At 34.2% G+C, this 16262-nt stretch overlaps 3 protein-coding genes across 3 annotated transcripts; 2 read left to right on the forward strand and 1 right to left on the reverse strand.

The window, feature by feature from the left end:
* Positions 1-344: 344 nt before the first annotated feature.
* Positions 345-9087, forward strand: LOC131787776 (required for meiotic nuclear division protein 1 homolog). Its single transcript, XM_059104854.2, has 12 exons — positions 345-447; positions 757-906; positions 1771-1879; positions 2231-2303; positions 3370-3412; positions 4132-4232; positions 4339-4445; positions 4789-4853; positions 5025-5101; positions 5959-6079; positions 6635-6751; positions 7290-9087. The coding sequence occupies exons 1-12, from the start codon at positions 346-348 to the stop codon at positions 7338-7340; spliced, it is 1116 nt and encodes a 371-aa protein (XP_058960837.2). The 5' UTR covers position 345; the 3' UTR covers positions 7341-9087.
* Positions 9088-9146: 59 nt separating this feature from the next.
* On the reverse strand, positions 9147-11271 carry LOC131787773 (uncharacterized). Its single transcript, XM_059104851.2, has 4 exons — positions 11148-11271; positions 10279-10324; positions 10023-10141; positions 9147-9285 (listed from the first exon to the last, which is right to left on the reverse strand). The coding sequence occupies exons 1-4, from the start codon at positions 11220-11222 to the stop codon at positions 9181-9183; spliced, it is 345 nt and encodes a 114-aa protein (XP_058960834.1). The 5' UTR covers positions 11223-11271; the 3' UTR covers positions 9147-9180.
* A 74-nt stretch (positions 11272-11345) lies between these two features.
* LOC131787768 (thioredoxin domain-containing protein 17) lies at positions 11346-15836 on the forward strand. Its single transcript, XM_059104846.2, has 4 exons — positions 11346-11544; positions 12587-12668; positions 13850-13931; positions 14889-15836. The coding sequence occupies exons 1-4, from the start codon at positions 11394-11396 to the stop codon at positions 14952-14954; spliced, it is 381 nt and encodes a 126-aa protein (XP_058960829.1). The 5' UTR covers positions 11346-11393; the 3' UTR covers positions 14955-15836.
* The last annotated feature ends 426 nt before the right edge of the window (positions 15837-16262 follow it).

Consider the following 16262-nt stretch of genomic DNA (forward strand, 5'->3'; position numbering starts at 1 on the left):
CAGTTTTCAAGAGGCTACAAATAAACCAATCATAAGCCCGTTTATAATGAGCACTGGTTCGTGACAACTCACCCGTATTTTTGTTGAGACGTTGTGTAAACGTGTCGTGATGAAAGTTTCCATTGTAAATAGTACGTTTTCACTGGGCATTATAAATTCATTTCCCTTCACAGCTTTTTCAAACTAACACCCACTTTTTAATTATTTTAAATTTAAATTCCATTTATGGCATTAAAGGGGGTGTGAATGGGGGAGGGACCATGTGCTACAATGAATGGAGGGGAAACTTGGCCCGAGTTTTAATCAAGGAGGCACTGAGATCAGCGGTTAATCGCAAAAATCAAGATGGCGAACAAACTTCTTCGGAAGTGTGTCATTCTAGCTGGCTTTTGTGTGAAAAATCCTCCGCAGAAATCATCAAATTTTTTTAGTAATCGTAACTTGAAGGTACGGATATAATTTTTCTCTACTCTCGAAGGGACTTTTCCTCGTGGCATTTCAAGGAAGGTTGTAAGCACTGGTTGGTTTGTTATCAAGGGGAAGCAGCGAGTTCCTGGTTGATAGAGATCGTGGGAAAGGGTTATTGACCCCCCTCCCACCCTGCCATCTGGCTTACCGTACCTTAGACTTACACCTCCCGCCTATCATTGTGAAAAAATGAGCTGCACATGAATGATTCTATTTATCAAAGAGGTCTATTCTTTTGAATTTTAAGAGAAACTTAATTACTGATTCTTTATAATTCTTCATTTCTAGGTTTTTAAAACCTCTCTTTATCATACAAGCAGTATTCATTGTAAGGGAGCAGAAATGCAGAAGGAAACACCAGAGACAGACAAAATTAGACCAAGGACTAAGTCACCATCGCACAAGATGCGTGCACGGCAGAAAGAGACAGATCAACATGTGAGCCACTATTTATTTATTTATTTATTTATTTACCATATTACAAGCATTCCCTCTCTTCTAGTACTGAGAAGATGCAGGAGACAGGGTCTATGGCTTTTTGTCCTTATCCAAGAAGACTAGAATGTCTTACCACTTGCAGATATCATAGCAAAGGCAGCACATTCTCCTCAGTTATTTTAAGGCCCTAAGTGTGGGTCTGGTCTGTGTCATGAACCCCAACCTCCCACACAGTAGTCCAGTGCTCATCCACATAAGCTAACCAGGCGGCATTATCTTGGATGATGCGATAAATTGACGCTAGCATGTTTCATATGATCAGTTGGTTTAGCAAAGTATAATAGTGGTAAACTGGTTTCCAACCTGACCCTGAAACTTCTTGCAGGATTTTGTTCCAGCAGTACTTTTGTATTGTGTACCACCCCGCTCCATCTTGCTGATATGTCAAGTGAGCCTGGAACAGGCTCACTTGACATATCAATACTTACAGCTACATTTTTTTCCTGTTGATTCATGATAACATTGTTGATAACATCAACCCTTTCACTATCAAGATCTCATTGGTAATTTTCCTTACCGTCTGCAATGCAATCGTTACAATGTTAGCTCAGAGAATGTGGTATTGGATCTACCAATCATCCTCAAATCAATATTCTCATTACTTGTCCACTTGAGACTGTATTGGCATTGTAAAGAGAAATTCTGCCTTGATTATAAACACTGTGGTGACATCAGCTTGGAAATATTTTTGAATAATTTAATTTCAACATAGACTAGAAAGGATTTAACATTTCAACAGATCTTTCCCTCTACAAAAATTGAATTCATACAAATGGACTAGGCTTGTGTTTCCTTTCCTTGTAGGGCTGGATGATTTGTCAAGCCTATGTTACTGGTGAGAGATACAACATTCATGGAATCAATAGTTACCTGGGGAACATGGCAAAATATCAGGCAACATTTATACCAGAAGGTACATAACAAAATAAAAATATACCTCTTATTAACCAAGATCAAAGACCATACTGTAAGTTATAGACCATGTTTTTTTGCTGTTTGGATTTATTTTATTTTAAAGTAAGGTTCCGTAACTTATATTTCTTACTAAGAAAATGAGGTTAGGAAGATACTTATTGTTTCAATTTAAAAAAACCTTTGAATTTTGTGAGGTGTACAGAGAAATACAGTCCACTCAATTGACCAATCATAGTGCTTGTGCCAACAGAGAGATATACTAAATAAAAGTAGGTTATGAGTGCTATACTGGTTTTTACAATTTTGTAATCATTATTTGATATTTTTTTGCCATCATCTATTTTTTCAGATGAGCCAAATGTACTTCGAGTTTGTATTAAAGACAAAAATGGTGAAAATAGTGGAGAAGTGTTCTTCTTTGGGTGAATTTTATTGCTCTTATATTTATTTAATATTAAGTAATGGTGATATATAGGACTGAGTGGAGTTCAATTCATTCTGTAATCATAGGAGTGATAACAAAATTAGACGACCATGTAATAGGAGTCTGTTTGTTTATCACAAGTCTAATTACAGACTGAATTGGACAATGCAAAGTCTTATCACCAATGAATCATAAGAATTACAATTTCTTCTTTTTGAAGAAAGCTTCTAATTTAGAAGTCTGAACACTGTTTCCATGGTGATTGAAATCAAGGTTGTGATTGGTTGATTTAAACTGTAACTTTGAATGTGATTGGCTTATTGAACTGTTCAATAACATGTCCAAGAACAACTTGGCAAGTGAATTAGTGGAAAATAGGAGTTTTTCAACCAATCATGATTGAGAAAATTGTAATTTTTATGATTAGTGTAACTATCAGAAAACTTATTGTCGAAGCATGGTTAATCAAGCCTTTGAGTATCAGCTATTAATAATTTTGAAATGAATGTTAGGTAGCATATTTATTAATTTTAACTTGATATTTGCTTTGACAACACAGAAAATCAGAAGGCAACTTTTTTTCCCCTTGCCATCAAATAATGGTTGTTAGAAGTTTACTCTTTGATCCCTTTAACTCTCATGAGTGACCAAGAAAGAATTTCTCCTTACTATATCTATACAATATCATGCAGACATGTAATGAGAATAAAGAAAAATATCAATTTAGGAATTACTAATTGATCCGATACCAAATTCTCCAAACTAACTTAATGGGAATCATTTGGCAGACAATAAGGAGAATTACTAATGAGATCTTGAGAGTTAAAGGCTTAAGAGTGACCAGCATCTCATTTCTCCTTACAATGTCACTGCTGAATCATGCATTAAGATCGTGAGAATAAAGGCAACCTTTGATTGTTGAATGAATTCTCTTTGTTACCACCAAGAAGATGTATAGAGAAGGGTATGGAGAATATGGATATTGATGTTAGGGTGTACTGGGTCAAAACATACATGTCAATTTGTGGCACTCGTAACACAACAAGGTGTTTTTCCTTTGACAGATGGCTTGGATCTTTGGTGCTATGGAATGTTTGTAGTGCAGAGGTATGAATAATTATTATCAGAAGTAATTGAATTTTGGCATGTGGACACTTTCAAAAATGGCCAAAAAATCAAGGGATCGTTCTTGCTCTGAGTCCTCCAATTATTCTCCAATTGGGTTTATGCTAAGTTCATTAATCAAATCACAGGCATCCCAAGCTCAGGTTTTGAGAAAAAGCAATTGATTAATTCATGAAAGTGCCATGCATTATGTGATGCAGAACCATTGAGAATTTGGACATCTTATAGGAAATAGTATGAGGAATGAGATATGGTCAATTTAAAACAAATATTTTGAAAGACGAACATTTTATATGTACAAGATTAATAGAACTTACTCACTCCTGAGCTTGGGATGCCTGTGATCACTTGTTTGGTAATGTTTGTTTTGATTAAGTATTTTATATGTTTCTGCTTTAAAATGAATTTAAAAAGTAAACCAGCAGAAAGTTGAGGGTACTACTTAGGATTTAGAAAAGGCCAGGTGAATGTTATTGAGATAGGTACCTTAACAGTCACTGTGACAGTTTCAAAAAACCAACCATACAATAAACAGTTCTCCCTGTCACTGAAAGATACCAAAGTGTACTGGTGCTTGTTGAAAAAGTGAGATAATTTTCATAGCCTATTCACATACCCAGAGCTGTGAAATCTTCTCTTAAAACTATTACCTTGAATTTACTTTAAAAAAAATGATTTTAAAACATGATTTCATTCTTCAGGAGCAGTTCTTTAAAAAGATTGCACAGCTGTTCCAAGATGGAGGCCTTGATATAGCACTTACTGACACAGAAGATGAACAACTTTTATTTTCCTACTCCAAGTGAGTGGATTTAAAAATATTTTTTAAACTACCATTTTGAAATTTGTGCTTCCTCTTTAAGTCTTTTATTTTTTATCTCAAAATATATTTTTTGCCTTTATTCTAGAAATTCCACTGCTCTCCACAGTGGAAGGATAATATTAAATGAAAATTCAACGGAAGACATAATGGCATTAGAGAAATATACTTTTTCAAATGCTTTAGCTTTGTCTGGTAAGGGAAAATTGCTGTACAAAATTACCTTTAAGTAGCTTAAGTGCACAGTTTGGCAACCTTAAATATTATACATGTTCTCCACACTTTTTCCTAAACATTTCCTACAGTATTGACAAAGAGAATTTGTTTAACAATCAAGAGCTTCTTTATTTGGTAGTCATTTCCTTTATTCTGAGACTCATGGCCTTAATGTGTGATTCAGGTATGATATTATAGAGAGAAATTAGATGCTAGTCACTCTTAGGAGTTAAAGAGTTAAAAAGACTTCTTATGGCCTAGTGTAATGACAGTGTATAATAACTTAGCAATAACTTGATTTTTGTTTGTTTCTATGCACCAGTTAAACTTGCTATCTGGGAGTCAGTCTTAGATCAATATGTGGAGTCCATACAATGGGTCCCTGAGGTGAGAAGTTCTTAGAGTTTTGAGCAAGCATAGAAAGCAAAACCTGACTGAACACTTTGAATGCAAACTAGTGGCCACATGGAAATGTGTATCCACAGTTTTTAAGCTAGTCATTCTACTTTTTGTTCAGTTTTATTCCTGACTTTAATTAATTTTTATTTTATTTTTAAGGATTTAAGGAAAGGAAGAAAAGTAAGAATGTCTAGAAAAGAAGTGCTAGAGAAAACAGGAGAACTCATTTCCCTCAGGTACTGTTGTGCGTGATTAAGAATTTTATAACTATATTATTTTGTACCTAACATGCTTTATTCTCAGTTAAATGCCTCCAGCACTAAATCCAAACTTAGCCTGGCAAACCAAGCAGGTATTTGACTTTGGAACTTTCAGTTGGGGCTGGAATTTATTACCCAAGGTTTTTACTTTCAACTTGGCATTCACAGATCTGTTTGAAGTAAATATTTTAAAGCTGCAAACCCAGTAACAACTGTGAATTTTTACTCCAAAACCTGGTGCTTAATGAAATATGAGGAGTTAGTGAAAAAAAAAATGAGAAAGAATAATTCTATGCTAAGTTTCAATGACACATTGATCCTTATCAGTAATTCTCCCTATTGTCCCCCACATTTTACTTATAGTGTTTGTTTGGAGAATTTGGTATTGGATCTATGAATTATCCACTCATCACCTTATCTACTTGATACTGTAGTAGTATTGTAAGGTGAAATTCTGCCTTGGTCACCCAAGGGAGTTAGAGGAAGAAGTAATTTTTGATTGAGAGGTGGAGGATAGGCTTCGTAAATACTTAACGTCATTCTCGTGCCAACTTCATCTTCATATGAAAACCTTGAAATATAGTGTGTTTCTTTGGCTGAAGTGCCAAGGGTTCATTTATGTACTATTTCTCTGAAACTGCTACTAACTTTAGAGTTATTAATTCATACAGTTACAAAGAATGAAAAAGATAATCATTTGTGGAACTTAAATAAGCTTTACAAAGTATTTAGTTCATATTTGCATGGATACATATCCTCGTGCATTGTGTGCCTGTGTCACTCTTAATTTACAGTTCTCTATAGACTTAAAGTCTCTCTTTTTTTTTTGCTAGGTATAAAATCAATTTGTCCTCTGATCTTCTGATGACCCCAGATTTTTACTGGGACAGAGAAAACCTGGAAAACTTGTATGACAAAACTTGTGTCTACCTTGATATTCACAGAAGAACAAGGGTAAAATATGATGTGATGATTAATTATTATGCTATATATTGCGGTGATTATTCCAATAAAGATCATTTCGGTAAAAAGTTCAACCAAGCTGCTTACAGAGAACTGGGGAGATTTTTGGAGATTTGGAGATGCTCCCAGCGTCGAAAACAAGACCAGACCAAAACAGTACAAACTCAGTGGTCATGTAATTTGACTGGGAGTGTGAGTTCTTCAAGGTCCCCTGCTACACAGTGTTTAAGATAAAGGAAACAAAAGCCACTGTTTGTAATCCTTATCCAAGAAGACTGTAATGTCTAAGTGTTTGCTAAGGTCATTAGACCAGCAGAACATTTTCCATGTATAGTTACAGTGTATTTAAAAACTCTCAACATTAGACTGGTCAGGGGTTCGAACCTCGTTCTTTCCCCCCCCCCCCCCCCTCACTGCTCATTAGTCTATCCCTCTATCAGTTGGTGGTAATCACCAGCCTGCATTTTGGACTTTATAAATCACATTGAATACAAAGCAACTCTACATGGGTGTCAAGCTACACTGACAAATGTTTCTTGTTCCTAGGTGATGAATGAGAAATTAAACCATTGTTCTGAGATGGTGGAGTTGTTAAGAACACATCTCAGTGAAAAACACTCATTCAGGTTGGAGTGGGGAATAATTGCACTTATAGCAGTTGAGGTACTATATTATCACTGGTACATTATCATAAAATTACACAAAACGTAAAGGCAATATCTTATCCCTGTACTCTGTAACATCAGTATGCAGATTCCTCATACTGTTCTCTACACATTTCCAAAGGTACTGACGAAGAAAATTTTTTTAGCAATCAATAGTTTCTTTAGTTGGTGATCATTTCCTTTATTCTCATGACATTAACGTGTGATTCAGGGGTGATATTGTAAGGAGAAATTAGATACCAGTCACTCTTAGGGTCAAAGGGTTAACAGTAGAGTGTGTTACTATAGAATGCATCACAGTAACCAAAATCAGGGCCTGTTGCCATGGCACTTCATCAGCAGTTCATTGCACTTTAAAATTGTTTTGATTTTCTCTTCCTTTCAAAAATTCAAACTTGCACCCAAAGAAGTCTTTGTTCCTCCTCTTGACTTAAATTTGGGATACCTTTCCTGAGATAAAGATCAGAATCTCCTGAGTTCTCCACTGGGATAGTGCTAATTAAAAAAAATAATATTTCTTTTTATTACTGTTATAGGTTGTCTTTGAGACATTGTATTTAATAGAGAGATACTTTCCATTCAGATGACCTTGGCCTGAAAGAAGACCATATCAGAGCAGCAATCCAAATATTTTGTTGCACTTATAAGGAACCTTAAATGTTTTTTTAAAAATTATTTTAGATGACCTTGGCCTGAAAGAAGAACTTATCAAAGCAGCAATTCACAACATTTTGTTGCACTTATGAGGAATCTTAAATGTTTTTAATAAAATTATTTTGGATGACCTTGGCCTAAAAGAAAACGGATCAATATCAGCATCTGGGCAACTGCCCACCTACTCTTACCTTAACTCAACAACAGTCAATTGATAACAAGTTAGCGTTAATGTTGGGTTAGGGGAGGGGTAGGTGGGCAGTTGCCCAGATGCTGATATTGATCTAAGAAAACCATATCAAAGCAGCGATCCACAACATTTTGTTGCACTTATGAGGATCCTTTAATGTTTTAAATAAATTTTTTTATACACTGTCATCAGAATTGTTTTTTATGGTTTTAGTTTACTTACATTTCAATAATTGAAATATATTTAACTAGTAAACTAAAAATCTGAGACAATTTGAAGAAAATACAAGAATGTCTTTACTGTGCCACTGAATGGGAAAATCAAGAAGACAGGTCCTTGTCATTCTCTATTTCTATAGGTTTAATTTTTCCAGTGGAGTGTCCAAAGAAAAGAAAACATCCCAACAGAATGTAACTAAGGTTAAAAAAAAAGTTATGAACTTGGTCAACATGTTAAAAAAAAAAAAATATAACGATTATCACAGATCAATCAATGAATAATTTATGTTTCATTATCTGCCTCCCCTATCTTCATATGACCTTAATTTAACAATCTCTTGCAATGGGACTCAGAGAATGATGAACACTAGAAATGTTTATGGGATGTTGATGTTCTTATGTTGCAAAGAAAGAGCCAATCAGGCATTATGTAACTGCTTGTAAACCTCTATGGCCAAGGTAAATAATTTGTTATTATGAGGTTTGCACACAAGTCTTTAATTTCCTCATAATTGGTTGGTAAACAGTTGACAATTGTCAGAATCAAATCAAAGTGTTCATGGTTTTCTGTGTCTCACAGAAACTATTTCCACTCGACTGCAAATCATACAATTTGCTTTTATTTGTTAAGTAATAGATTATTACTTGCTTTTGGTCAATCCTTTGAGATAGACACTGAGAACTTGCCAATAACACCTAGAGATATGTGCTTTAGTTATCAAAACTAAAGATTAACATGGTTAGTTTAATTAACCTTTTCAATCCTAAGATATCATTAAGGAATCTCCTTAATGTTTGCTATGTATTTATTCTGATTTTAATTGTGAGAAATTGGTGTTGGATCAATAACTAATAACCTAGTTGATGTTTTCCTTTCCTCTCGTTACATGTATGCTTGACATTATTATGACATTGTATGCCAGGGAGAAATTAGAAGGGTTAGAAGAAGCAGCTATCTTGCTCTAGCATCAAGTTCTCCTAACTAATTTAAAAGGAAATGTGTAGCAGCTGGAGGGGAGAATTAACAATCAGATCTTAGGAGTTCAAGGGTTAATTTACAACCTTCGCATAGGATAAAATGAGTGAAAACTAAGAATATATGCCTGAGCTTTTAACGACTGATGGATGCTTGAAACATAATAGCCCCAAAGACAAAACAATTAGCTGCAGGAAAAAATGAAAAACACAAAAAACAAAAAAACATTTAAGACTTCTCAACCCACATAAAGTTGCCACTGCCAGGAGTTTCTTGAATAAAAAATCTTTGGCAAACACTTTTCCCTCTTCATTCTTGACTGTAGATCTAGAACTTGTTGATCTTTTCTAACAAGTTTCATTTTAAATGATCATGTAAACCAACAAGTATTAACTTTTGTCATTCCAATGTTCACTAGGATTCTCTCTTCTTTCCCACACTGAAAATGATGTAAATTTTATTTCATCCATTTCCAAAGCTTCCTGCATTATTGCCTACAAAATAAAAAAAATCTTTATACATCTTTATACAAAAATAAACTCATTTTAAGCTACCTATACTTCGTAACACCTCCACTAGAAGACAAATCCATGTGGAAGAGATTGCCCAATCACAACTTAATACTAAAAATTATCATTTCAACCCAGAGTAAGGAGCATCTCTCATTAAATGTTAATGATCTGAAGTCTCAGAGTTACACCCTGTTCAGATGCCAACCTTTTCACAAGACTAATTCCTACTGAGCTATGCTAACAATTTTGAATTTGAATTACATTTTGACTTGGATGCCAAACTTGTATTATACATTGCAAGCACTGTTCTTTTTCTTCTGTATTAACCCTTTACACCCCCAACATCAGTACGCATATTCTCCATACTGTTCTCCATACATTTCCTAGGGTGTTTACAAGGAGAATTTGTTTAAAAATCAACAGCTTCTTTCATTGGTTATCATGTCTTTCATCCTCATCATTTTCATGCGTGATTCTGAGATAATGTTGGGGGAAGTTAGATGTCAGTCACTCTTACAGAGTTCTCCTTTTCAGGCAGTAACCGGTAACATTTACTGCCTGTAGTACCTCAGATCATTACCATTTAAAATTGCATGGAATTCTTGAAAATTCAACAGGTAAAAGGATTGCTTTACTGGTTTTAAAATTTATTTTACCTGTTATGTGTAAAATAAGGGAGAACACTGCTCTTACTGGGAAAAAGAGTTAAATGAACAAACCTTTGCTTCTGGGGATTTTGTAAATGTGTATGATAAACAGCTACGGAAGGCCTGAAAATATATTGAACAGTCTTCCATACTGCCATAGATGTAGTATTTGTGGAACTGGTTCCAGGATGCTGTCAGCAAAAAATCAACATTTTAAACTTCCTAACATTTTAAGGCTTACTCATTTTTTTAAAATGAATTTGTGTTCATCATAAGATATCAGTGACAAGACATTGATGAAAATGAGGTAAAAGGTGGTAACACTTACATCGGCAGATTCTAAACTTATCAAAAAAGATATGACAACTTGGTCGCTGCAAAACATAACAAAAAAAAGAAATGATCAGGTACAATTATGACCATCCCAGGTAAGTTGCAACTCAAATCTTTGGCTCCCAGTGGTGATTGCCATATGCCTTCTCCCTATAATATCCATACATTATCCAGAAAACAGGTAATGAGAATATTCCAACTGATCAGGTAGAAACTGTTTTCTTGATTTAACACCAAATTCATGTGACTAATTTGCAAGGAAATGAGAATCAAATCTGGGAGTGAAAGGGTTGAGCAAGAGCAGAAAAGAAGCCTAGAAAAAAATTCAGGATTTAATGGGACTTGAAGATGTTACCTATAAAAAGACAAAGATAGGTACAATATCAAACATGACTTAAATACTAAATCAACATTAAAAATTTATATCAAAACCTTTACAACCTGTAACTCAACGTACTCATATCAAATCAAAATTTAAAATTTATATCAAAACCTTTACAACCTGTCACTCAATGTACTGTCTAGATGTAGGTCTTTATCATGCGTAAATTTAAACTGCAAATCGACATGTACGTACTACACGTGCCGAGTGAACAAGATCACATAAAAAACTTTTCCTACGCTTACAACATTAAAAGCAAATGGATCTTTATAAATTGTGGCTCTCTACGGGTGAAACATCAATTTTTTTTTTCATTGATGAATGAATCACCTCTCTACTACACGTGTGCCGGTAGTTATGATGATGACTGACTGAAGATCAATATTACATCATTCGTTCATGCTAGTTTTCACTAATGTTTTTGATCTGCTGTTTACGAATTTATTGAACGACATTGTTTTCAACAAAAACGATCAGCTTACTTTGAACTCTGTTGCTGCCACTCTATCTTTTTGAGAGTTTTCTTCTCCCAAGACGGTGGTCACAAAGTCGGACATTATTCACTACAATCAATGAACAAATTATTACAGGCTTTTACATCGCAGCTCTGGCAGCTAGGAGTTGGGTTCTAGACAGGGCTTTTTTCCTTATTGAGAATCAAATCGAGGCGTAGGGTTGAGAACGAGGCCAATCGAACGCAAGGGAAAAAGTTCCACGATTATTTGGAAATGTCTGAACCGAAGCAACTCCAGCTTCAAGTCGAAGGGCTCAGTAATTTGATGCAGACTCTGGAAGAGCATAAGGGGAAGAGGAGAACGGTGATGTTTATCGGTGCTATGAATGAGAATGGCGAGAGCTGGTGCCCTGATTGTCGAGACGGTTTGTAACTCATCAGGAATCTTTCGTTCTGGAAACTATCAGCAAGCTTAATTATAATTCCAAGTCTCCTGTTAAGAAAACTGGATTGGCTATTCCATATTATTAAAATCATTAAGAGATCGGAGCGATACGTTTTCCTAAGCAGTATATTGAATGTTTTTTTGACTGTTGTCGACCATCGATCGTCTGTATTTTTTCAGTCTGGACTACACCCAGTCGATTGTAGATAAGTCAGCTGATTTTAATCACGCACAGTATTAGAGAAGGGAATATTTTTTTTATGCAAAATTTTTTTTACCATTGCGATCCATGACGATTATGGGAAGAAATCGAGATTTCCTCAAGTTGCAATATTCTTGGATTGATGACATTAATCGATCGAGTGTCAACTACTTACCGAAACGTATGAGTCACAAGAATAAATGAATATTCATTTAAAAACTGAACATACTGTACTCATTGGCGTAGCAATGAGAACAAACTTCTTATTTTCTCTTTTTTTCGTGTCTCATCACTCCCAATTTCTCATCAGTAATTCTTTTTACTGTCTGCTATGCAATTCATATGTTGATAGTTCGGAGAATTTGTTTTTGGACCAACCATTAATCCCCTAATTGACATTTTTCTGTATTCTCATCACATGTCTAATTGAAATTGTATTGATATAGAAATGATAAATTTTCTCTTGGTTACTCATGGGAGTCAATAATTCCCTAGTTAATAATTTTTCGATTCTCATCACTTGTCTGCTTGATATTGTTTTGATATGGTAAGCAGAAATTCTGTCTTGGTTATCATGGGAGTTAAAGGCTGGGCGAAGGTTCACGCAGAATGAGCCTTTGGAGTAATATTATTGTTTTGAAAATGGTGTCATAGTTGTAGAGCTGAAGTTGTAGGGCTGAAGTTGTAAGCCATGAACTGATAATCTCCCTTAACAAATGTAGTTTTCAGTCATAGAACTGTAATTTCTAAGCCTTCAATTTTAAGTTCTGAGAATTTTAAAACAATACCATTTTACTTAATCTTTGATATTGATTTTTAGCTGAGCCAATTGTAGAGGCTGCTTTGAAAAAGGCCCCATCTGATATGGTGTTCATCTTGGTTATTGTTGGTGATAAGCCTGAGTAAGTATGTCACCATTGGTAAAATCAGATAGGATGAAAAAAATTTTTGCTTCCATATTTGTGGTTTTGCATTGTTTGTTATTCTTACAATTGTTTTACCAGCTGACAGCTTTTTATGCAAAGGGATGAAAGCAAATTCGTTATGTGATATAAAAAATGTTCTTTTCTGTACATTTCCTTTGATACTGATAAGGAGAATCTCTTTAACAATGAAAGTTTCTTAGGTTGGTATCATTTCCTTTATTCTCATGGTCTTAGAGAATGATTGAGCTGTATGCTGTATGCTCCTACAGTGTGGGTTTAAAGGGTTTAGTGAATATATATATATATTGTTAAAAAAGACTACTTCATTGGGCAGGTTATTTAAACAAGGTTAAGCTGTCATCTAACAAACTGTGTTCTGAACTATCTTCAGTTTAGCTGAACCTTTTATCTGAATGTTTTTGTTAACAGTGTCAAGAGGGTGGAAGGTTAACAGTGGAAGTAATATTTATTAAATTAAAACAAAACCTTTTATAGGGAATAACTGAGGCCATTGCTTGTGTAAAACCCAAAGGTGGGTTAGACCTCGTGTAAATAATCAGCCCATAGGGTGTAATACCCATGCTCTCAAGGCAAACATTTGAAATTGTAAGCTTAATTTGGATGAACGTTCTTAAAATATCTCTCATGTCTAAACTAAGCAGAAAATAGAACTTGACATTATAACAGGCTTTGACCTTGTAACTCACATGAGTTACTAAGGCAAAACTTCCCTGTACAATATCAATACAATGTCAATTAGACAAGTGATGAAATTAATTAAGGAATGGTATTAGTTGATCCAATATCAAATTCCCTGAGCTAACATCACAGGGATTGTATTATAGACAGTTAGGAGAATTACTGATGAGATCTTGAGAGTGAAAGGGTTAAATATCTACATGTTTATGTGGTGATGGTGACTAGCTATCATATAGTTGGCTTTCATGCAATGGTATTGTTGCTTAAAAATCAGACCCAGCTTGTGCAATTGATACTGCAATAACACTATCTGCTGGATATTAATTTCTATCTGTCCGATAGCAAAGTACATTTTGTTAACAGTTATCTGCTGGATAGCAATTTAACCAATAGATAAAGTTATACCTAGAAAGACTGGGGCCAGGTGGTAATTACATGATTCATTTTTGTTTCAATAGGTGGAAATCACCTGATAATGAATTTAGAACAAATCCTGCTTTCAAACTGAAAGAAATTCCAACAATCGTGGATTATGGCACTGTAAGTGAACTTGATGTTGATACTGGTAATTTGCAGTTATTAAATTGATTTAAATGTTTTGTCTCTCTGTCAGACTTAAATGTATACGTGGCAGACACAACAAAGTCCAGTCCCTTTTTTTTTCTTAAAATATTTAGTTCTGAAAGTTGTAGGAGAACAGCCATTCTTGATTGATGCACTGTTCCCCATTGCCTATTTAGTGAATAAACACATTTTGCATGAAAGGACTCACCTCAGATGCCTTTTTAGTTCAACTTGATAGATGGGTTGTCAGTAAAGCATAGGAAGTAACATTTCTTTAACAATCAGCTGGTGCCATCTACTCTTAAAATAAAAAAAAATAATATTTTTCTATCATCATCTAGCCTAGCCTTTTGATGATCTTTACATTTAATTTTTTTTTATTTTTTAGTTTGGATTTGATTTCAGGTATATTATTACCATTTTAAATCACTATCACCATTACCGTATTATGGTAAAACATAAGTAATAGTAAGAAGTGAACTTTATTAGCATATCTTGTATCTATCTTGGTACAGTAACTGTAACTCAATATGCAATAAGATAAAATTTCACACAGACTCACAATACAATCATATTCTATATCAGTGTATTCTATATTCTTTATATAGCTAAAATTAATTGCATATTAAAATCTAGCAATTAGAAAATGTTCAAAAGTTGTCCATAGAGTGTGAGTGTGTAACTTGACCTATGTGCACCATCATTACCATCCAACAATCATTATTGCTATAATTATTATTAGTATAGTATCAGTTATTATTATTATTATTATAACTTTCCTGATATATTTATTTTAATTGTTATTATTATTATTATCATTATTTTTGGGTATAGTGTGGCATCCATGAATTTGTCAAGTGACACAGTCTAGTGTCAGTGCAACTGACATCATGACGCAGATTTCTTAATTTATCACATTTTTTATTTTTTCAGGACAAAAGACTTGGTTGTGAAGATTGCAAAAATTCAGAGATAGTGGACAAATTCTTTACAGAATGACAAGATAAATCATTGTCTTTGTCCTTCACCCTAAGCTGTCACAGCATAAGTTACTTTAGGCAGTGTACCCTTTCACTCTGTTTCTGTCCAGTAATTAGTTGTGAAATGTGCCATGCCTGTAGAACAAGTTACACTGATTTCTTCAACTGTAATTTTGCCCAACTTTACTTTATTTTCAAAATTCTAATTTAAATAATTTATAAAAATTAATATAAACTGTATGGGTCTTGCAAGTTTAAAAGAAATGAACAATAGAAGTGTGACTTATTCTTCAGTAAGAGAATAAAAGTTTCATCCGTTAAATATTTTTTTATCAATTTTAAACATTATTCAAAGATAGGAAAATTTTGCTTTTCATTTACTTTGAACATCAACCCTTTCTCTCCCAGCAGTGATCAAGATTTAATTTCTTCTAACACTATCATTACATTATAAAGCAGACAAGTGATTAGGATAAACAAAAGTATCAACAAAAAAATACAATTTGAATTAAATCCAAACTCCCACAACCAACATTATGAGAAATGTAGGGCAGACACTAAGGAGAATTACTATGTTGGGAGTTAAAGGTTTTAAACAGTTAGTTGATTCCCTGAGAAAAGTAGAATATATTTTAAATTGACTGCCTGTCACATTTTGCAGCTAATGATACAAATAGATTATCTTAAATATGGTGAAATTAAATATTTGAATTAAGCTTAACTTCCTATTTTTTCTGATGTTGTGAACCGAGAAGAGTTAGAAATATTTACCAGTATTAGAGTTATTTTTCTGGTTTTGTGTATGTAGTTGTAGTGACTGATTCGTTTTCAACTACTTCTGTCGTAAATACTTTGCCTTAAAGCAATTGACAACAGACAATAAAGCTTTGACGAGATGAAACTGTGGTTAAGCTGTCAATCAGTGTTGGCTTCGAGCTGCTTTGTGTGAATTGACACGATTCCCTCTAGTTTAGGCGAAAGCAGACCCTTGTTATGGGTGAATAATGGGGTAAGTTTCTAAAGAAACTGTGATGCTGCGTCAGTGGGAGATTATAACAGGGTAATTTAGTATTATCAATTGAGTTGATAACATAAATTGGCCACCGTAAAGAGTTTCAAAGCTGACGTTTCGAGCGTTAGCCCTTCTTCAGAGCAAATGGCTTACGTAAGAAAGTAAAGAAAGTAAGAAAATATCAGAGAACAAAAAATGGATGTTAGCTTCCGTGTGGCGCGTAAACATCAATTTTATTCGGATTTTATTTTTACTCGTGCAACGGACTTCGCCGAAAAGCAGGGACTGCTCGTAGTCTGATCACATGATACTAAG

Source organism: Pocillopora verrucosa, chromosome 2 (genome assembly GCF_036669915.1).
Source record: "Pocillopora verrucosa isolate sample1 chromosome 2, ASM3666991v2, whole genome shotgun sequence".
In the NCBI taxonomy this organism is placed as follows: Eukaryota; Metazoa; Cnidaria; class Anthozoa; order Scleractinia; family Pocilloporidae; genus Pocillopora; species Pocillopora verrucosa.